Here is a 22727-nt window from a genome sequence, read left to right as displayed (position 1 = left end):
CCAGCAGCCTGTTGGCTACCAGGATAGAAAACTTAGGCAACGAATTAAAAGTCCTTTTCATCCAGATGGTCCGAGGAAGAGTCTTTGAGGATTTCCGCGAAAGGAATTATGTATTAGAAACAACGTAGCTCGGAAGAACCACTTGACTTATCCAACTCAGACTAGCTGAAGCCTCGTGTTAGCTTCAGATAAACATTTCATGCAGGATTTTATTCCCTCTCCTTTACATTGAAAGCTCATTAGGGATGGATCTCGCAGTGGCCAGTATGAACAGGAGGAATTATTGCAGATGATATAAACTTTAGGATATGTCATGAAGTCCTGTTGCTCGCCATTATGTGTGCTTAGATTTAAAAATCTTAGATTTTAGATTTATTTCTAAAAAGAACCAGTTCAAGAACCAGAGTCATTTGGTGTTGAAGGGGTTCTCCTGATATTTCCTATTTGTAGCCACAGTTGCAGTGTTTTAACCTCTCACGTCACGTTTTCACTAATCATGGATGTATGCGCGCGCTACGTGAATAAATGTGTCAACGTATCAGGCTGATATTGAAACGAGATATTTCAAGAAACAAAAAACTTATTTTAAATTGCATTCAACCGATTCTCTAGTTTAATTCTTAAAATGTTGTAGATCATTTGATATGTTTGATATTATTTTATTTCATTTAAAAATAATAATAGTTTCAAAGATTACTCCAAGTACCACTACAAGAAAGTCAAGTACCATCAGTGGTACTCGTACCACAGTTTGAGAACCAGTGGCTTAAATGATGGTGATGAATCTTGAAATTTACATTTATGGATGTGAAATTTCCCTAATAATAAAATATAGAGGTTGACAGTAGTTTCTTTTCTTTGTATTCAAAATAAGTAATAATGTTTTTTTTCCCCTCAATGCTGATTTTATGTTTTGTATGTTAAAATCTGATGATTTTTTTCTCAAAACTTTATTGAAAGAACAAACAAACAAAGAATTCAGTCATACTAGCTCACATTGTACAATAGTAACATAGCACCAGCATAGTTACATGATATTATAAAGATCAAAACAGAAAAGCAAAAATAAAACTTAGATGTGACAGACTTGTAATCTTACATATAAATAAAGTTCTGGTTACAACTGTCGTGACAGGTTATTGGTTGAAAATATCTGCATGAATATTCATTATAGATAGACATAACTTAAGAGACTTAAAATACTAATCAACTTAAATCAAAAATTGCTTCTTTTTTTTACATTTATGGATGTGAAATTTCCCCTAATAATAATAATAAATAAAAAAGAGGTTGACAATAACACATGACATAACATAACACATCTATAATATTCATTATAGATAGACAAAACTTAAAGAGACTTAAAATAATAATCAACTTAAATCAAAAACAGCTTTTTTTTTTTTACATTTATAGATAGTATAGTGAAATTTCCCTAATAATAATAATAAATAAAAAAGAGGTTGACAATAACACATAGTTTCTTTTCTTTGTGTTGAAAATAAGTGATAATGTTTTGCTGATTTCACGTTTTGTTTGTTTTAAATCTGCTGATCTGGGATCAGCATGTCAACAAACCGTGACGCACTCCCCAAATCCCTCCCACAATGCACCGCTTACATCTGCCGAACAGCGGAGGGAGGGAGGGACGAGGAGGAGAAGAGCCGGAACAGCCGCTCGAGGAGCCTACAAACAAACAAACCGGGGGATTATAACGGTTTATAACGGTTTATAACGGGTTATAACACCAGAATACAGCGTGTGTGTTGTTTTAATTATATTTTATAAGGTGAGAGGAGAGTTCAGGCCTGATGCGGCGGTGATATCCACTCGTAGCGGCAGCTTTTAGCCGGTTAGCTGGTGTTGACTGACGGGGAGAGCTGTGTGGATGAGCACCACCCCCAAAAAACACCAACAGACAAAGGAAATATTCAAAGTTACATCGCTGGAAATCAGTTTTTTTTTTTACATAGAGAACTGTAAATAGCTCCAGCTAACACAATGAGCTCCGAAGAGACCGCAGCCTCCACCAAACCGGCTCCGGAGGACGATGGCATGACATGGTGGTACCGATGGCTCTGCAAGACAGCCGGGGTCCTGGGAGGAGTGTGTGAGTACTTAAAGTATATTTATTTCAAATAAATAAATAAATGATAAACCTGCCATAGCTTGTGTGCATGTTAAGTGAGTCTAACTAGGTGATATTTAAGTTTCTTGTCCTGTCAGCTGCTTGTTATGTTGTTTATTACAGGGTTCCCACGGGTGCTTGAATTCCTTGAAAATGCTTGAATTTCAATTCAGTGTTTTCAAGGTTGTGAAAATGCTTGAATTTTTTTTTGTGAAGTGCTTGAAAATGCTTGAAATTTGTCTATTTGTCACTGTTATTGCGCTATGGTAGTTACACAATACACCGCTCACAAGCTGACAAATACAAGCCAATTCACAATTAGTTAAAAATCAAAACAGTCAATCTACCACCATATGAAATAATGCTAATTAGACCCATATTATTATTATGCCATACAGTGGCACCGCTGCGCCTCCCATGACCATCATGGCAAACACAACTAGTAGGCTACCTATTTAAAGGTGCTGGAAAAATGGAAAAAATGGTGCTTGAAGGTGCTTGAAAAGTGCTTGAATTTGTTCATGAAAAAGGTGTGGGAACCCTGAATGATATTTTATTGTGTATATTGAATCATGCAGCTCAGACAAACACACAAGCTTTGTCACAGCCCCATTGTCTCCTCACTGCAGCAGCAGACACCGCCTTGCTTATTCCCTTAAGAGCATCCTAAATTATACTGTATAATATATATATATATATGTGTGTTGTTGTCTCTTTCACCTCAGTTGTTTAACTGCTGGCCTTTGCAGTTTTTGTTTTTTCCAGCAGCCCTTCTCTCCTTCACAGTGACACCAGAGTATCACATTAACCACCCCGGGTCCCTGCATATTCAATGGGCTCTGTATTATTAAGGAGGAGGCTCGATGGTCTAAAACACCAAAGCGGGATATACAGCTACATAGTTCTTCCAACTTGTGACAGCCAGCGTGGGCTCAACCTTCACACAGACGTCAGAATATTTGCCCTCTCGTCTCACGATGCAGTGTCAGACTGAGACTATGAATGGTTTTGTGTGTGTGTGTGTGTGTGTGTAAATATCACCGAATTATGAATGATAAACAATGGGAATAGGTTTACTTTAAACTTTTTTGTGACTTGTTTTGAAATGAAAGTGAGAAATGTTAGATTTATTTTGGAAAATGTGTTTTAATCAGAGAGGTGTGACTACCCTTTGATACATCTTGCTCATTTTTTTATTTGATACAGGAGGAAACAGATGTAAAGTGATAGCATTCATGCCTGTTCCAGGGTTTAAATGACTGAAAGTTAATAAGCAGCTACTTTGATACTCATTTTTTTACACAAAAACTTAAAATATTCGCTGGTTCTTGTGTGTAGTTTTCTTCTAATAAATCAAATAATTGAAATAAAGATTAACCCTGATATAAGGATAAGCAGTTACAGAAAGAAGAATCATTTGAAGATGTCACCGTGCTGTCTGGGCGGAAACAGCGGTGTTGGATTATTTTCTGATGTTTTACCGACTGAAACAATTCATCGTGCCTAATTAGTCGATAAGGAAAAAGGATTAGTTGCAGCTTTGCTCTGTTGCTTTCAGGTGTGTCAGTGAGCACACACCTGCGTGGAATGTAAGCATTATTAATCTCGTCGGATAAAAGCGTTTGTGTTTGACAAGTCGCAATGTGTTGAGTTTGTGTGGCAGAAACGTTCGTGCACTTTGGCTTGCAAAACATTTATTTATTTATTTTTTAAAGATTGTTTTTTGGCCTTTTATTGAAAGGACAGCTGAAGATAGACAGGAAGCAGGGGGCAGAGGCACGCAGTACATTAGCCGTCCGATGCGGGATTCGAACCGGGACCAGCTGCAGCGAGGACTATAGCCTCCACACACGGGGCGGCCGCTTAACCCACTATGCTACCGACCGCCCCGTGGCAAAACATTTTTAACATCAACAGCAAAATGTGCCCCATATCTGTAGCATTCATGATATACAGTATAAATATAGAACCACACAAAGCTTTTTTAAATAAACCACAAACTCATGACGGCAGACACACCTCATTGTTTTTTTTATGTATATATAATTGGATTCGCTGACACGCTCGTACAAGGTGTGATGTTGCCGTGTCGCACATTATTTTTTAAGATTTCCACGTGTGGATCATTTGCATACGCAGACTGTTCACAACCTATGATCGTACCAGCAGTCGCCTGGTTACCAGTGAAGCTATGCGTGTTAATTTAACTTCAGCAGACGACGGATAGTCAGACATTGTGTCCACGTGTGGGGCACCGTGAAATAAGATGTTTAACATAAAAAAAATACTCTGAATTATCGTTAAAGGAATCTGTCTGAAACAAATTATCGTGTGAATGAAAAACTGTAGCCTGCTTTGACTTTGACACGGTGATAATTAGTGTTTCTAATGTGATGTTGGTAATTAAATTTCAGGGTAAAGCGTGTTTTTATAATCGCTTTTACATCCAGATACGAGCGCGAAAATGTTTCCAATTTTCTTTAGATATAAGGTGATTTATAGATGTACAGATGACAGATTTCACTGACTTTGTACGCTGTACATTTGTATCCACATACCATACGTGCTCCATATGTTCTGCATTGCTGATTTTTCTTGTGGTATGTACTCATCATGGCTTTTAAAACCAGCATACCAGTCAGGAATCTGGACTGAAAATGCCAAAAGCTATAATATTTTCCGTACAGTAGCATGATCTGTCTTAAGTTCTTGTCTTAATATTGGTCCCTTTGCTTTGTCTTTTGTTCTAATCGTGCAGCCTGCGCCGTCTCAGGAGTCTGGAACTGCGTCACTGTGAACCCTTTAAACATCGCCGCCGGAGTATGGATGGTGTAAGTCTTCACTTTACTGTGTGCCTGCATAAATGAGCTCGTTCACATCCCACAAGTTGATATACAGGAGCAAAAAGAACAGAGCCGCTCTGAAACTTAAATAAAGTCTTTATTTGTTCGTTTAAGCTTGTCAGAATACAGTCGCACAATCAAAGTGTTGTCGTTAACAGCCTGGTGATCACTTAATCTAATGAATAATATTCATATTGTTCTGCTGCAGGCTGAAGTGTCACTGACACGTGTGAGCTTGAACTCAAAAAACTCAAAGTGACGTACAAACCCTTTGAAACATCAATGATCCATCAGAGCTTTGCTGTGCAGATTAACAGTTCAAATTGTTCATTTACTCTACACTCCTCATGTAGCCATGTGGCCACACCTGCTGCTCAGATGTCAGAGGTGTGGAGAAATTCGTCTCGTGAATGTTTGCCAAAGACTGCAACTGATTTGACCCGGGCTCATACCACAGGGACGCCAGCTGTGCTTTGTTTTTCTTCCCCTGCATACAAACTGTTTGCTCTGTTAGCTGAGCTACATCGCCAGATTCAAATTAAGACAATCAAGACCTTCTGCTATTTGTACGCTTTACACCGGAGTCAAAGGATTCTTTTAGAGCTGAATCATAAACCGGTTAACTCACATGAACAATGTCAGAAATGTCTTTGCTGCCGGTCTTTGTCATATCTGACATTGAACTCATCTTAGACTCTGGGGATCAGAAGTTCAGTTTTCAGATGATTCGAGACAATGGTTGTTAGAGGTCTTTCTTTTTCCCCCAGAAAAATGACATTTTGCTGAACAACAGGGATGAAAATTGCACGAATAAACAGTCTTCCAATCTTCATTTTAAGTTTTATAAAGTTGACATGAAGCAGCTGTCCACACCTTGAAATATTAAAACACTATTATTATAGTGATTATAGAAGAGACTGTGCCAGTTTTACTTCACTTTGTGCTGAAACCATGAACGGATCGGTCGATAAACAGAAAATCAGTGACTGTTTTACTGTTTTGACAATCGATCTATCACTAAAGTAAATGTTCTGCATGTGTGTGTCTCTCTCTGATCTTGTGTGATCAAAAAAAATATAATAAAATCCCTCCCCTGCCCAATTCTGAGGATAGTGAAGTGAATATTATTTTATATTATGGTTTGGGGCTGTTAGTTGAACAAAAGCGATGATTAATCAAGAAAATAGTCGACAGTCACAGCCAGCTCACGACATAAACTTTCGCTTAGCTTCGACCCCGATGCGTTCACCTTGAATGACGGCAGCATAATGGTTCTTTTGTATTCGCTGACTTCCATCGTTTGCAGCCGTACGGTATGTGAGACGGTTATTCACTGCTGGGTTTGTGTGTGTCCTCTCCTCCCGTCTTCAAGGTTGAATGCCTTCGTGCTGTTCCTGTGTGAAGTCCCGTTCTGCTGCCAGTTCATAGAGTTTGCTAACGCAGTGGCAGCCCGCGCAGACAAACTCAAGCCTTGGCAGAAAGCCTTCTTCTACTGCGGGTGAGAACAGCAGCGCCTCGCGCACGATTTATGTCATCCGAGACCGTATGAAAAATTAAATTTCTGCTAGTTATTAACATTGCATAAACTGTCTGACACGCGTTTGGGACTGTGGCTCATCTTATCCACTTGATATGATTCACTGACTTTTGTTTTCTGTCCTCCTCAGGATGGCTCTGTTTCCAGTCTTCTTGAGTTTCTCCATTACAACCTTGTTTGGAAACGCCATCGCCTTCGCTACAGGAGTTCTGTACGGCCTGGCATCTTTAGGCAAAAAGTAAGATGTCTTAACATGTAATGAAATATTTATTTCCAGTATCTCTTTGAGTAAAAGCTCTACAGTATGGACATTTTGTAATTTTCTCGTATCTCTCGGCGTCTCACTCATCCTCTAAAATGTCACATTAAAACAGGCTCTCATATTAAATTCCACATAATCGGTTAATAAGATTTTTTATTTGATGCTTGGAAGTTCTAACAACCATAATCAGCCTCTTTTTATTCATGCAAATTAACTTCTGAAAGGGTGAGCCGTGTAATAACCTCGCAATTAACATTGCCGTCTCTCTCCTGTCACACCCGCTTTTCCTTTTGTTTCGACCCACCTCTCCCTCGTCGTGACTTTTTATTACCCTCCTCCTTCTCTCTCTCTCGTTCCTCCCTTTACTTTCTCTCTCAGGGGAGACGCTGTGACTTACGCCAGACTGCAGCATCAGAAACAGGGGGATGAAGAGAGGATGACAGGAACCACAAACGGGGCTCCAGAGTGAGCCCTCCTCCTCTTCCTCTTTTTTTTTTTCCCTTCGGTTCTTACAGATGAATCTTTCTCCAAGTCCTCCATCCATCCTACCTCCTCCTCCATGCTCCTTCCCTCTCCCATCCCTCCATAACATCGATACTGAGTTTATTTATTTACTTAAACTGCTGCATTATTATCGTCCTGACCTAATAGTATCCAAACAGATTGATGTTGGATCCAGTCCATTGTTTGGTACCTGCCGTGTAAATGGGATCTGTCATGTTTTGTTTTTATGTTTTTACTTATGGGTTGTATTAATCTGTTCTCCTTTGTTGCTGTTGACAGTGTTGAGCCCTGTTTTTTGCAGGAAAACATGTGAGGTACTGTACTGTCTTTGTAGCCCCAAGAGCCTTTTCAGAAAATCTGAATAGAAATTAATGTGATTGTAAAATGTACATAACTGACTCGAGGTTATCCGGTATGACTCTGAGGCTGCGATTCAGAGCTGTGTGATGTTTAAGGACAATTGAAATGATGCGTGTCATCCAAATGTCAGCTCCACCTTAGTGTCATCATGTTTAGGCAGCGTGGATACAATTGGAAGAAACTACTTGAAGCACTGAATGTATACATTTTTCATAGAAGAGAAGCTCACAGTGAAAACTAGTGCAAGAAAAATCTATTTCCATTTATGATCTTATTAACTTCTCAGCCATTAGAGACAAGCATCAGATTTAAGTCTGTGTTAGATTTAAGCAAGTGTATGATGAGGGAAAATTGGATTTTTTATTGAATTAGTTTGATTTCATAACCAATGAACTGGAAATATATAGACTTCATCTTCTTCTGAGTCAACCAGACTTTCATAAAGTATTGAGCATCCCACCCACTGCACTCCCACGGCTCTGAACTGCAGCCCCGATGCATTTTTTAAACACAGATAGACATGGATATTTTTAACATTGGGGAATGTATCTGGTATACCCAAAGATAAAGTCTTCATTTTTTCTTTGTTTTATACTTTCATATATTCATTTTTTCTTTCTCAGTTGGTTTAAGCTCAGACGTGGCATTCCTGCACTAAACGTTTGGTAGCACGGACTCTGGTTTCTTTAAAAAGCTTTCGGTGCACGGGACGGCTCGTTCACGTACAAGCTTCCTCGCGATCGAGCAGCCGGTAGCAGATTTTGTGGTGCGTTATGTGGAATGTCCTCCTTTTTGAAACGTGTACCTATTATTATTTTTTGTTTGTTTTCGAGTCTGTCTCTGAATATCCGTTGTATTTATTATAAGTCTTAATTAGAACACTCTACCAAAACCCATTAAAGCTTAATGAGGGGAAGTGTCTTGATTCAGGGACTAATTGGTCTGTATCCCACACAGTTATCAGAGCCATGGTTTGCCTTTGTCACTCACATGAGGTATACAGTGAGGTATACAATGTGCGTTTTGTGTTGTTTCGTTGCCTTGCCTCTGTCGTGTCATTGGTAATAAGGATGCTTTTGGAATAATTGTTTACACGTACTTCTTACAGCTGTTTCTATCTTCTGTCTGTTACTGGCTGGTCAGTGACTGAGTGGATTATTAGCACATTCATCACCACCAGCTCTCAGGTATCATACTTCATGCACAGATACAAAGTAGTTTATGCGTATATCATAGATGTACGGTAACTAGGAAACACTAAGCATGACTATGAAAGTATCGTCCGAGCATTTGTGAAACGTTTCAGACACACACAAGCGAGTGTTCACGAGTGATTAAACACTACACACACACACACCAGCAGTATGCTCCGGTCCTACACTGCACAGTCTTACACTACAGGTTAAAAAAAGAACAAAAACACTCGTCTCCTCGTCCTGCAGCCGTCCAGCTTTATTTTTATTGCGGTGACACACACATCCAGTGATGATAATTTGATTGATTTTACATTACAAGTGTTTGAGTGCATATTTTGCTGTAAGGGATATGTGTAAAATGTGTGTTGTGATGTGAATCCTGATCCTGTCAGCAATTAGTGAATTAAACAAACTTGCTACTACTACCATGGTGTTGGCTTCTTCTTTCCTCTAGTACCGTCACAGAAGGGGTAAAACACAGTGACACCTGTCAGGCGGATCGCCGTGGAATTTACTACAGATGTTCGAGGTCCTTGTGCGGATACACACTCCAAACTTTTAGTGACTTTTATTGCCAGAGCCACCAGCAGGCCGAAATATTAACTTGTTCAGTTAAATATGTCACCATCTGTGAGATGGACTGGCACGTAACACATAGTATAAATAAACACCAACCAGCCACTTCATTGGATACGCTTGTACAATCTAGTATGATCCAAAGCAACAACTCTCTCTATATATACCTTTTTATAAATATATATATAATATATATATATATTATATATATATATTATATTATATATCATAAACAAAAACAACATATGTAAACAAGTAACCATCTATTAAGAACTATATATAAACTATATATACCCAAAAATAATTTCCCCCTGGGATTATTAAAGTATTTCTGATTCTGATTCAACAAAAAAAGGTAGTTAAAGTAGTTAACAAGTTTAAAAGATACATCTATTCCTTCTCCCTCATTAAAAAAAAAAACAGATTTCATGAATATGCAAATGTTCAAACTACTGCACAAACATCGTACCAACACTCACCCAAACACATTTTTAAAGTAGAGGCGGATTATAAATGTTGCACATGCCCGTAGCTGTCTTGTTTTGCTTTGAAAACATATTACAGCTTATGAATACCAATAATTGGCATTCAACCTAATGTGACCCACACTGTTTTTAATTGTGAGTCTAGTCTTTTATTCAATGAGGTGCTTTCATTATTTTCTCTTCCTCCCTGTCTACATGAAACAGTGTCTGGGACATGAATAACACTTGAAACCGGACCTGTGATTACTGGAGCTGGATTGCTATTGCAGCAAATTAAAAAATAGCATTTAATTAATTTGTATTTGTTCAGAGGAGACAAGTAGTACAGCCGTTTAAATGAATCTAATGGTTTCACTTTTCACTTTTAGTGGGTCGTTTAGCTTAGCCTTGCTGCTTTTGTTGTAGATCTATACCATTAATCTAAAATCTTCGTAAAAGAACGACGCATTATGAGCTGAGACAACAGAAGAAATGACTTGAAATTAACGGGATTTGCATACCAATTAGATATGAGTAATTACATCTAATGTGTTTCCTGGTGATGTTGATGTGTACAGGACTGAGTTATGCACAGATAAATATTCACTAATTAGAATTTATTTACAGTAGATTAACCCTTTATAGAAGAAAGCGTTATAGGAATATTCCTTGGATCATACCACCCTGAAAATATATTAAATTCTTTAAAGTATGTGTAACATTTCACAAGTCTGAGCATCCTCAAGGTCTTCTTAAAGTTTTATACTCCTGTGTGTCAAGAATTGTCTTTTTCTTTTGCTTTTATTGACGATCAAAGAACATCTGAGAGAGGATTTCTGTGAGTGCAGAAGAATTATTCATAACATGCCAGTCCCATCATAGAAATCCAGGTTACCATTTTTCATATTTTGTTTATATACTGCATTGCATCTTTTTGTTTAGAGTATTTATACGTGAAGGGAGGCTCACTCTTTTAGTGTAATAAATCAGTTTGACCTGACATGCCAATATTTGTTTCACATTATTTTTTCAGTGTTTTAAATATAAATACTTGATTCATGTTACAGTATGGACTGTAAACATGTCTTAATATCACTGATCTCACTCCATAAAGGGTGTTGTTAAAAAATGTTCCTACATTTGACACTGATGTGACTCAGTCATTTAAACAAATGATTACAAAACAATTATTCTTATTCAAACGTACAAAGGGAGAACTACAGTTTAGGTTCTTAACCAGGTTACAATATGTGGCTGCTAGTCGGGGATACTTGTCACATGTGAGTGAGTGAAATAAGGATGAGTTGAGTATTCCTTATATTATTCCTTTTTTTGTGTTTATTTTTTCTAGATACATGACATGTGTTAGGTTGTTGCATGACAATGAAATGCATGAAGAAAAATGAGATGAATCGTTTAAAATAACATAGGGATAAATAAGTGTGTGACTATGATGTGTGCTGGTTGTTATAAGATGTTTTTTGACAGTCCATATCTGAATATGGTTAAGGACAGTAAGATCACTCCATTCCTGCCTGACACTTTGAGCTCCCGTTACACATCTAAAGAGAATCTGTTGAGGAAAGTGAAACAATTTTTGAGATTGAGTTTGTCTGTCGCTCTCTTTGTAGACTCAACATAGCCGTCATCGGTATATTTTCCAAACAGACTGACATATGACACACGTGGTGTAATGCTGCGATTTATCTCTATAGCAGCTGTAAAAATCAGATGGTGAGACATCGAAAGCGATCTGACTTCACTGCAGTCGAGATAAATGATACAGCCAGATGGGAATCTCTTGCTAGGCATTGCTAATAGATGGATGACAGCCAGTCTGTCATCATTTCCAAAAAAGAGATGAGGAACTGTCTGGCATCATCAATCAAAGCTGGAACGGGGAGTGAACCCTCCTACGGTATCTACGTGTTTATGTGCAGAAAAGTGGATACCAAACAGTAATGAAGTCAAATGAATTGACTTAAAAGCAGCTGATTCTACAGTCCTTCAACTTTGTTTTTGAAACACAGTATACTTAATTCTCTTCTGTCTGTTGGTGAGATATGGATATCCCAAACTAATTCTAAAGTCAGTGCGGTTGACCTTGAATAGTTCGACATTTTTTGTGAAAAGAAGCTTTTTCACTTTCTGGAAATAATCTGGCATATAACCTCCGCCATAAAAAGAAGCAAATTTTAGGTTTTATGTTTTGATTAAAGAAACTAGATATAACTTGGTAAACTTTTGAGGTCCTGGGAGGTGGGAGGATTTTGTTCCTGACTTCAAGTCTAGTTTATTAATCCAGAAGGCCTCCCCTCTTTGGTCTTTAAAGACAGTGTGATTCATTTTCATTATGTGCTGTAACTAGATACTTTTTAATCTTACAGTACTTTTATGTTCTGCTACAGTTTGAGTTGATGTTTTTTCCCACATAGCCACGTAAACTTTGTTTATTCTTTATTCTCTTGTTTGGCTGCATTGCTCAAATAGATTTCATATGTCTGTAAGCATGGCCTCACATGAAGCTATTTTAAAGGTTGTTTTTATGTCTGTTTTAAATAATTCATCAAGTTAACGATCACCACCTCTTACTGTTTAATTAAAACTGCATTATGACAGCTCTTGTCCTTCCCTCATGGGGAATCTTCTCTCACCTATAAAGCTTATAATGTAATATATAATATCTTGCCCTTTTAGTGCAGATTAGTGGGATTTAATTGGAGCTGGCTGCCTTTTTTTTCACATTATTAGATCTTAATTCATTTCATTTTCATGGGTTAATCCATATAAGTGCGTCCACAAACTGTAACATTGCCAGAAATAGGCACAGACATTTTATTTATGTCTTAAAACATCTGGAAACATGATTAAAATTTCACTTCAGTAACTTATTATTACCAGCAGAGGGAGCCATTACATTATTTCAACTCAGTTTTAATTATTTTACATAGTATTTAATTAACTATATAAGACATTACTTCTTCCAGAGAGGGAAGACACTGTTTCATGGGAACCTGTGATGCTCCACATGCAGGCTGCATATGCACGGCAGGTTTAATGTTAATCCAGCAGCTGCAGTTATGAGGTGGGAGTTTAATAAAGGCTCAGCATCATGAGGATCAACACTCCCTCATTCCCACTTTATGACCAGCAAACAGCCATTTATTGTCTCAACAGAAATGACATTTTGGAGTCATTAAAGCGATTTGTCATTCAGGTAATAATGGCTGTTTAGTGACTGAACTCTTGTTATCTACTAATAGACTCATTTGGGCTCCTGTGGTGGGGATGGGATGATGAAAACGGCCAGATGAGGTCTGTGTGTTGAATCCTCAGCGTTGTTTAATCAGCAACCTGACTCTGCACTTATACAGAGCGGAGGCTCGTAGCCTGAGAAGGTTGTTTTCATTTCGGGAATGTCCAAATGTCCATATATCCAGACAGTGGTGGGGAAAAAATACTCAAATAAAAGCAGTAATACCACAGTGTATAAATACTCAAATACTAGTAAAAGTTTTGCATACAAAAAAGTACAGATCAAAAGTAAAGGTACTCATTATGTACAGTCAGTACTATATTATATATTATTGGACTCTTATTGATGTATTTATTGTTGACCAAGGTGGAGGTTGCTTAAACAGTTTTGTGTACTTTTGGGTCCAGTGCATCATAATGTATAAAGTGATCATATGTGTAGTAAGGTTTGTAGTTTTCAGATAGGTACAAGTATTAATACTCCACTATGAATAAAGGTCCTGCATTCAAAACCATATGACCACTCAGATACCCAAAAGTAAAAGTACTTCATTGTCCCTGTCAGTCTTTTACAAATGTCAGGATGAATATTACTGGTGCTTTAAAGGTCCAGTGTGTCAGATTTAGGGGGCTGTAGGTATTTCATGGTATTTTCATTAGTGTATAACCCTGGCAGAAATAATGGATGGTGTGTGTGTGACTTCATGAAGCACTGTGGTGAAGGTCAGAATATGGCCCTGAGGTGGCTCAGACCACCCATCTGTAACAGCAGCTACCTGTCAATCAAAGCGGCCATGCCTTAATTATGCATAACCTTAAGCCTTAATATAATTTGAACCGGTGAGTTATATAGAAATTCACAGTTATCATGAACGGGGGAAATTAGTTACAGAGACCATGTTTATTTCTGCTGTGAAGTTTTATTATGGAGGCTAATTTGAACTACTTTATATACTGCTGGGTAATTTAATATGCAGCAATGCTTCATAATCTGTAAGATCATCATATTTTTCAGCATCTCTGTCCTATGAGAACCCAAAATTTAACTTTTCATGAGTGCATCTTTGTGACAATGTTTTTTTTCCAGCCAACCCAGGAGGGGTTTTAAATGGTTTATTTATCTTCAGGTAAATAAATTCAAACCACATTCGGAGATGCATTTGAGTATTTCAATTATGACATGAAAATTTCATGAGGCGTTGAAAGTAAATCTTTATTTTTTTCTGCAGAATTTGCATCCAGAAAACAAAAAAATCCACCTTAAATCTCCCAGGAATACAAGTGTATCACATTTTCACCTCCAGAGGGGGAGGTGAGGGGACTAATTGTCTGGCGGTGTTCCTCCTCCAGCTCCTGGTTGCATCATGCTTGGGAACTTTTGCTCCAATGAGGGGGTTTGCTTTGTGCTTTGAGGAGGGGGGGAGCAAGAGAGAGAGAGAGAGAGAGAGAGAGAGAGGCGGGTGCAGCACCAACAGGACGAGATTCTTAATAAATAAATAAGAAATACCCACAGCGAGCAACATCACCTGCAGAGACATAAACACCGCCTCTTACGCTGGATTTCCCCCCTTGGCTTTTACGCACACGCATCTTGCGCACACGCACGCACACTCTGCCTGTTTCCTTTTTTTTTGCGGGAAGCGTTTCAGGAAGGAAATCCCGAAGTGTTTCTCGGTGTCACTGGAAAAAAGAAAAGAGGGCGCCCAAATCTGTCTGTCCCTCCAGAGGACGGGACCTTTTTATTTATTTATTTATTTATTTTGGCGTTTCCACCGGGAAGTCACTCCTGGAGGTGCACCGTGCTCACACATGGGGCTTGTGGCGCGTTTCAGAGCCGGGGACGACATCATCTGACATCCCCCTAGTTTAGTTTGTTAAACAGTGTGTTTTAAAACCGCGTGTCGGGTCCGGTAGCCCGTGATGCCCGCGAGGAACAGGTACAACCTGGTGGACGACGTGGCGGACTCGAGGGTCCCCCTCCATAATGAAGAGGCTTACCAGCATGGGATTAGTTTCCAAGCTAAGGTGAGATTTCTTTTTTTTTTCTTTTCATTATTGTGACTCTGAGGGTGGCAGGTGCACTGGATCCTCATGAAGTTTGAACATGTCCTCAACTACACATGTGGTGTTGTTGTTTTTATTATTATTCTGCATGCCTGATGGGAAATCATTTACATTTCTTCAACATCTTATTTGCATAACCTCCAAGAATGAGGTTGGTGTCCTCGTTTTTGATGCTCCAAAGTGATCTGAGTGTTTTCAGGTCCCCCCTCCTCCTTCTCCTCTCTCTCTCCAGATCATTGAATTATTAAGCTCAAAGGAAAGCAGCTAGACCAGTATTCAGATTTTAGCAGCTCTGTTCACACTCACACACAATTCCTATATCCAAAATCAGAATCAGAATTAATTTTATTCGCTATGCAAGTTTGCACAAACACAGAATTTACTGTGGCAGGATTGAGCATACACAGAACATATATGGAAAAGAAGAGATAAACTAGTATAGAAATAAAAAATAAAATAAGGGGTATAAAATATAAAATATGTAGGGGAATGGATATGTTATTTTTTAATCTAGATTATAGCTTTTAATGTATTTGAAGGGTTTAACAGAGCACAGTGGTGGGAAGGGTTAAAATAAAAGGCGTGTTTCTGGTCCAAAGTTCAATCACATGGCTGATTGTATCTTTATAGTTTATTAGGTTTGTTTATTAAGCGGCGCTCCTTATCTCGGTTCGTCTGTCTTTCACAATATTTCCCCCTGCACAGATGATTTCTTACTTGTTTGCAGAGCATAAACACTGAGGAGCGGATAGGACAGCCACATAAACACGCCTCATGTTCATGTGGCAGCACTGAAAATTCAACAAGTGTATATATATATAAGCCAACAGATACAGATGAATAGAAATAAATGAACACTCTTTACAGTATTAAAATAATACAAACAACAACAGCAACTCACTCCCTAGAGCCTCTTAATTACACAGCCACACATTTGAATATATGCAAGCAGCTAAGAGCTTATTAAAAAAGGCAAAGCTGGTCCTTCATGCAAGATATTAAACACATTTTGTCCTCAATGGAGAAGCCACATTTCCATCAGAATATTTAGTTTACCAGGTAATACTTGTGTTAATCTCTCCAGTGGAGAATGTGTCTGTTTTAGTTTTGTATGATGAAGTCTGTAGGATGAACATCAACACATATTGTAGACCTTTACCTTTTAAAACTTAAAATAATCTTTATAAATGACCCTGGATGTCACTCTGGAAGCTGCCAGATTTTAATCATCTGCACACTCAAGTGAGAATAGCAATTGATTTAACACAAACTATCAGTGAGCGTGTTACGTTTGATTATGTGATTATATCTCTGATTGTTTACTACAGTACGTGGGGAGCCTCGACGTGCCGAGGCCAAACAGTCGGATGGAGATCGTGGCAGCCATGAGGAGAATCAGGGTAAGATGAAGTCATTATGTCACACACACACACTTTCCTCTTCAGACCTGTGCTTCTTGTTCCATGACGGAGGACAGAAACTACCTTTTTACAATAAGACATAATCACACACACACACACAATACAAAGACGTACAAAACGCACAAAGAGTGTGTGGCTGTCGGGTGAAATTTGTATCAAGGATGAAGCGATGCATTCAGTGGCTGGACAACAGAACACGAGTTCTGGGAAAGCAATAAAGGAGAGGTGGGTGTGTTTGAAAGAGTTGAAGGACACAGTGTGTGTAAGTGTGTGTGTGTGTGTGTGTGTGTGTGTGTGTGTGTGTGTGTTATCACTGCCTTTAATTAAAGTCAGACTAAGGCTTATTGCATTGCGTTGAGCTACTCTTTTATTAGAATTTCACAAATCAACCATTTTTGCACTCGCGGGTTTTAATTTGTTTTCCCTTTTTGTCACCTGAAATTCACACTTTCCTCGTTATATTTCACACTATCGCCTCATAGCCAGGCTCGGTGGAGTTTGTTTCCCATAAAGCTATATCAGTAGTGTTACTACGAGGATCCTGTAATGATTTTTCCCTCTCATTGTCCCAATAGGCCGACATTTTCCTCCAGAAGCTGACACAGAGCTGTATCAGACAGCCGGGGGTTGCTCTGTAATCTAAGTGGGACTCACTTGGTTCATCTTGGTTCAGACACGACAAGGCTCTTAAGAGAAGCTGAAGTGAATGTGCAGGGAATATTTTTATTTTTTTAAGCTACTAAGAAGCCATAATGTGCACGTATCCTTGAAAATATGCAATATCAAAGACTTTGTTTTGGCTCTTGTAGCTTAAAGAAACTGGGTTTGTGGGTTGGCTGCCGTGCTGCTTTTAAGTGTGAAACTGCAAATGTATAAAATCAGAGGAACCCCCCCTCCGCTGTTCAAAAGAGATATTTTAGGGCTGAGCTGAACTCATCTACAAAAGTAGGTCTATGGAACAGAGACAAAGCCAGACTGTTTATGAGTCGCCGTGAATGGGCTGAGTGTGCAGAAAAAGCGCTTGTTATTTTCCTGCGAATCCCCAAAACTGACAAATCAATAAAGTAAACATGATCATCAGAATGATACACCACAGGCTGAGGCAGAGCGTGGAAAACAGCAGGTAGAGGCAGGCAAGGGAAGATGCTTTTGATTGCTACAAGAAAAATATTTGAACATCTAGTTGTGTGTCACGTTAAAAAAAAAAATCGAGATCTGCGAGTCAACCGGCATCTGTTTATATGATGTTCCTGTTTTAAAAATACACACACGGTGCGGCATTAAGGCTCATTTATGTCTGAGTGTGTGCTCACATGTGGATGCATACATGTCGGGTTTGTGTATCTCTGTATATTGAATCCTCTCGAGGTCCAAAGAAAGCCTTGAATGAATAATGAATGAGTTCTTTAGGTTGTAACTCTCAGCCTTATTGTATAGAATATCTTTTGTTTTTGAATGACTAATGAACGGAGCACACCTATTGCTTTATGGATTCCCCTGTGATTAATGTAAACAGGAGCGTCTGGCTGATCGGAAGTAACCTCTTCATTTATTAATTTGTCATGTGTTTTTAATGTAATCGCTACTGACAGTGAGTAGAGCGATGCCACTATTTATAGACTCCTGCTATTAAACTGACCGGTGGATGACTTTTTTTTACCGTGTCACGACATCTTTGCAGTGGAAACCTTTAAGCGAGGCTGCATAACTTTCACTGAAGCAACCACAACCACAAGATAATTAGTTTTTTTTTTAAATTTTCCAATAATTTCTTGAGTGAGCTGTTTTTAAAAACATCCTGGTCGCCCCAAGGATTAAAAGTAATTAATTTGACTTTGAAGGAATAGTTCAACATTTTGGGAAACGTGCTTATTTATCTGTTTAAATACAGCCAGGGAAGAGTCGGCTTAGCTTAGCATGAAAACTAGACTTTTATTCTGAAGGTGCAAGCACAAAAACTTCAGGAAATCACTGCACCCGGCCAAAAACTAACTAGTCCCACACTTAATTACCTGTAAAACTACAAATAATTGTTTTTACTGTCACTTGCCAGTAAGTTCATATGTAACAGACAGACACGAGAGTGGTATTGATCTTTTCACGTAACTCTTGGCAAGAAAGCGAAGAGGAAGCCATGTTTCCCAAAATGTTTGAAATAAAAAAAATGACATTATTAGTAGGGATGGGAATTGATTTTTACGATATCGATTCTGCTTAACGATTCGATTCTTTATCGATTCTCATTTGGGGGAAAAAGGAGAACAAACGACCTTACAAAACCAACAGCGAGGTCAAAAGAGGCCCACAGCCTGGATAATAGTAACCATGTGTAACTACCTTCCATAAAAAACACGACATTCATTTAAAAATATTGCATGTTGTGTGCGCAAATGTTTCTGCATGTTCGTCGTGTTCCCTCCCGATCTCCACTTTACAATGATTGCAAGTCGCCCTGTTGCCGTGTGTTTTGGTCAATTGCTGCCAAACTTTGGAGCGTTTGAACCGAGTGGGTGCCATTGTTTACTACTGATCGCACTGCACGTGCCAAACTTGCGTAAAGTTACGTGGCGTAATTAGTCGTGCTTGCTGGAATCGATATGAGAATCATTAGATAACCTGCCAAACGATTCCATGGAATTGAAACACACGAAACCGATTCTCGATTTCCCATCCCTAATTATTAGTCATACTTTGTGTGACATAGCATAACAGTAGCCATCATAACTCTCCAATAAGAGACTGTGGCAGCAGATGAGTGTGTTCAGTTGGTTTTGAATTCAGCTTTGTATTTCCAAGAGGAAGATTGTAGTTAACGTACACGTTCTCATGTCTCATGGAAGTGTTTCAAACACACGGGGAAGACTGTGTTTTTGTGCCAAGCACTTCTTTTTTTGGGCGAACCCTCCCACACACCGAGCCTACGCTGCGTGAATGCAAACCCGTTTTTAGAGGGCAGGCGTGTGCGTTCATGGTTGGTTGCCAAGTCCGATGTAATTAGCTTTGTGTAGATGAATATTGACCGGCCTTTCCCGACTTTCTCCTCATCTCTCTTCACAAAAGCAAAGGCCTTGTCTTTTAATTTAAAAACGCAAACCCTTTAGCCGAGGGACTGAGATGAGGGTGATTAAAGAGAGTGAGGAATGAAGTGACGGCAGCGGGAGAAAGACTTGAGAGAAAGTCCTGGAAGCGAGAAAGGGTTTTTTTTCGGTGGCTGGCAGAGCCGCAGTGGTTTCATTTCCCTCGGCTAATCTCTTTAGTCTCAGTCGATGTGGGGGGAAACAGGAGCAAACATGAGAAGGGAGAGAGCAACACGGCCCGATCATCTCTGAACAAACAGTAAATCTGGGTTTGACAGAGCAGAGGAGCTGTGCTAGTTGAGTCAAGTCCTCATCCATTTTACAAACGCACACACACACACCTGCCGTTCCCACCGCGAGGAAGTGAAAAGACACAAGTTTGTATCCTGTGGATCTTTTCAGAGACGTGTTTTGTTAAACCATTCTCCCATTATGGATGACTGGTCCTACTGTGTTTGGTTTATAAGAATATATTCATTCAGTTTGACCAGTGGTGTGTTCACACGTGTTTGAATGTAAGAATGTGTGTGTGTGTGTGCTTCATAATAGGTAGTGCTCTTGCATTCTCTGCAATTGATTAACACGAAATGACAAAGGCAGGCGTCGCTGCATCCCGCACGAAGACGTTTGGTGCAGTCATCCACAGCTCGCTGCCTCCGAAGAGGATGTGTACCGGAATTTCCTTAAGGAAACAGGCGGTGTTTACAGGAGGCCGCCGTCTCTCTGAAGGAAACAAGTTTTGAGTTCTCTCTTACACCCTCGTTTCTAACCCCACCTCCCTCCGCCGCTGTTTTCTTTTCATCCCCTCACTCTCCTCCTACCAGAATAGACTCTCTTGATTTAGCCCATCTCTGCCATCTCCTCGGTGCTGACAGGAATAGATTTTAGGCTGAGGGCAGGCTACTGATGCTTCCCCCCCGTCCCCTTGAATTTTGATCGGCCCTAATGGGATTTTAAGCCTCCTCACATGTCTGTCAGGATTCAGTCTCCTTCCTCAGACTGCCAGGACTCTTTATAGAAATTACATGGCTCCCTTCTTTCTGAATTTGTCCCCCTGTCCGTCTCGGGAACATCTCATGAGAAGATCTCTGTCGAGAGAAGAGGCAAACCCTATGTTTCTTTGAGTTTTCTCCATTTCAGTGTGGCCTGTCATGACTCTGACTGTCAAGAGGGATGTCATGGAAAAACATGCACAAAGTAAAACCTAAGGTGGCCTCATGTCCTCACTCAAACTGATGAATCAATGACAGATACATGATATTAAATAAGTAAAAATAGAGATATAAATGTTGGAGTTTTGTCTTCTAATTGTGGATTTTGTCAACAAAAACCCATGAGGTGTTTTTTTTTTTTACAACTGCCAAATCACTCTTGCAAAGCATCACATCTTGTTTTTCTTCTCTACGCTCATGTGACCACCTGTCACTCACCCAAACGACATTTTGGCAACTTATTTGGCGGCGCCCAAAATAAACAACTTTCACAAGAGAAACAGAGAAATGTCCATTTTCACTTCATTCTCGAGGTCAGATATCGGCACCTAGCCATCACAAATGATTACTCACGCACACACACAGACGTGTGATAACAACACACGTGACATGAGTGTGAAATGTGAACATTTTTACTGTAAAACCTACAGTGGAGCCAAAGTTAGACTGAACTTAAGAGGAGTCAGGACCCAATAAACAATTCTTAATTATCAATGAATCACGTTTATGCATAACGATTACCCACCCTGCATGTCCCAGAAAACAGGAAGAGAAATGAGAGCACAGCTTAACTCCAGGGTGGCTGCAGATCTATAGCAAAGTGGGGGGCAGACTAAGTGTGAATGCGGGATATGCTGTATTTAGGGAGGCATGACATATATTTTGAAGGAGGGAGGGAGAGGGGGGGGGCATTGTTTTCACTTTGTATTCATTCTAGCTTAATGGCAGATGTACAAGAGCATAGTAGGTGACCTATATGTGTACTGGATTAGATGTGATTTCAGTTTTTTGAAAGGGTGCACTCACCCTTTGTTTATCCAAACCCTGAGTGAACGCTGGTCCCATTCTTCTTGATTAACAGTCATTTGAGAATAAGTCAGAGTATCAGTATACTTCTGCATGATCTGTTCTGTAAAGGCTCGGTCACATCAGGACGTGGTACAGTGAAATTCAACCGGGCGTCTTTGCAAAATGTGCAGTTCTAGGAGGTTGACTGTAACGTTCCTCAAATTAATACATGAAATATATATAAATGACATTTTTTCAATGAGTTCTCTACATTGTTTCTTACTATTTGAGGTTTGACTGGCGCTTAATTGATTGTATCTTGTTGCGTCCTCTTCTTCTTCTGCAATGTTTCAATGGCACGTGACAAACCTAACTCTGAATAATCACATAATGGTAGTGGATGGAAACGAGCATTATTTCCCATTTTGTTTGTTAAACGGGACTATAAGGTCACATACTTTTATTCTAAACATTATTCACACCGTCACCTGTTTTCACGTCATTCCCTTTTTGTGGAGCATTTTATACTCTGGCATCATGCAACACAGCTAATAAGCTGTGAGAGTTTTCTCTAATTTGGACTCCACGTTGGCTTAAAGTTCTTTGTCTGCTTAAGTAAACGCAGCGATTTAATTTCTTCTACAGAATTAATTTTATTATGCAGGTGTGTCCAAAGCTATTACCGTAGTTTGCTGTCAAACTTGAGCTGACATGCAAACTGAGAAACACGTCTGAGTCACAGAAACGTCAGCAGAGTGAAAGTATTTTGTCTAAAGTGGAAAATTCTGATTCAAATTTCTTTGCAACATTTTTTTTTATATATACACACAGACACACTTTTGTACTTTTGTACTGAACTTGTGTGTGTGTGTGCACGGTGGATAAATATACTAAAGGGACAGCAGGTCTTTGCTCACATGGATGGACAGACAGGTGGTGAGCGGCCCGTGCCTCCACAACCAGCATTATGTCGCACGCATACACAAACACACACAGGCTTTCATCTTCTGCCCTGAGGCTATGCCATGTCTTTCAGCACT

General features: G+C 39.3%; 2 protein-coding genes across 3 annotated transcripts in view; both read left to right on the top strand.

Moving 5' to 3' along the window:
• The first annotated feature begins 1604 nt into the window (after positions 1-1604).
• cacfd1 (calcium channel flower domain containing 1) lies at positions 1605-9255 on the top strand. Its single transcript, XM_010750939.3, has 5 exons — positions 1605-2110; positions 4887-4959; positions 6344-6469; positions 6639-6746; positions 7149-9255. The coding sequence occupies exons 1-5, from the start codon at positions 2002-2004 to the stop codon at positions 7237-7239; spliced, it is 507 nt and encodes a 168-aa protein (XP_010749241.1). The 5' UTR covers positions 1605-2001; the 3' UTR covers positions 7240-9255.
• Positions 9256-14559: 5304 nt separating this feature from the next.
• Positions 14560-22727, top strand: part of si:dkey-34e4.1 (carboxyl-terminal PDZ ligand of neuronal nitric oxide synthase protein) — a 50524-nt gene continuing 42356 nt past the window's right edge. The window contains exons 1-2 of one of the 2 annotated variants that reach the window (XM_019269061.2): positions 14560-15150; positions 16518-16589. In XM_019269061.2, coding sequence (XP_019124606.1) covers positions 15046-15150; positions 16518-16589 — 177 coding nt within the window. In that variant the 5' untranslated portion in view covers positions 14560-15045. The remainder of the gene's footprint in view (positions 15151-16517; positions 16590-22727) is intronic. The other variant, XM_010750940.3, reaches the window with a different exon arrangement.

The sequence above is a fragment of the Larimichthys crocea genome, chromosome IX (genome assembly GCF_000972845.2).
Source record: "Larimichthys crocea isolate SSNF chromosome IX, L_crocea_2.0, whole genome shotgun sequence".
NCBI lineage: Eukaryota > Metazoa > Chordata > Actinopteri > Sciaenidae > Larimichthys > Larimichthys crocea.
This window is presented reverse-complemented; position numbering and strand designations above follow the sequence as displayed.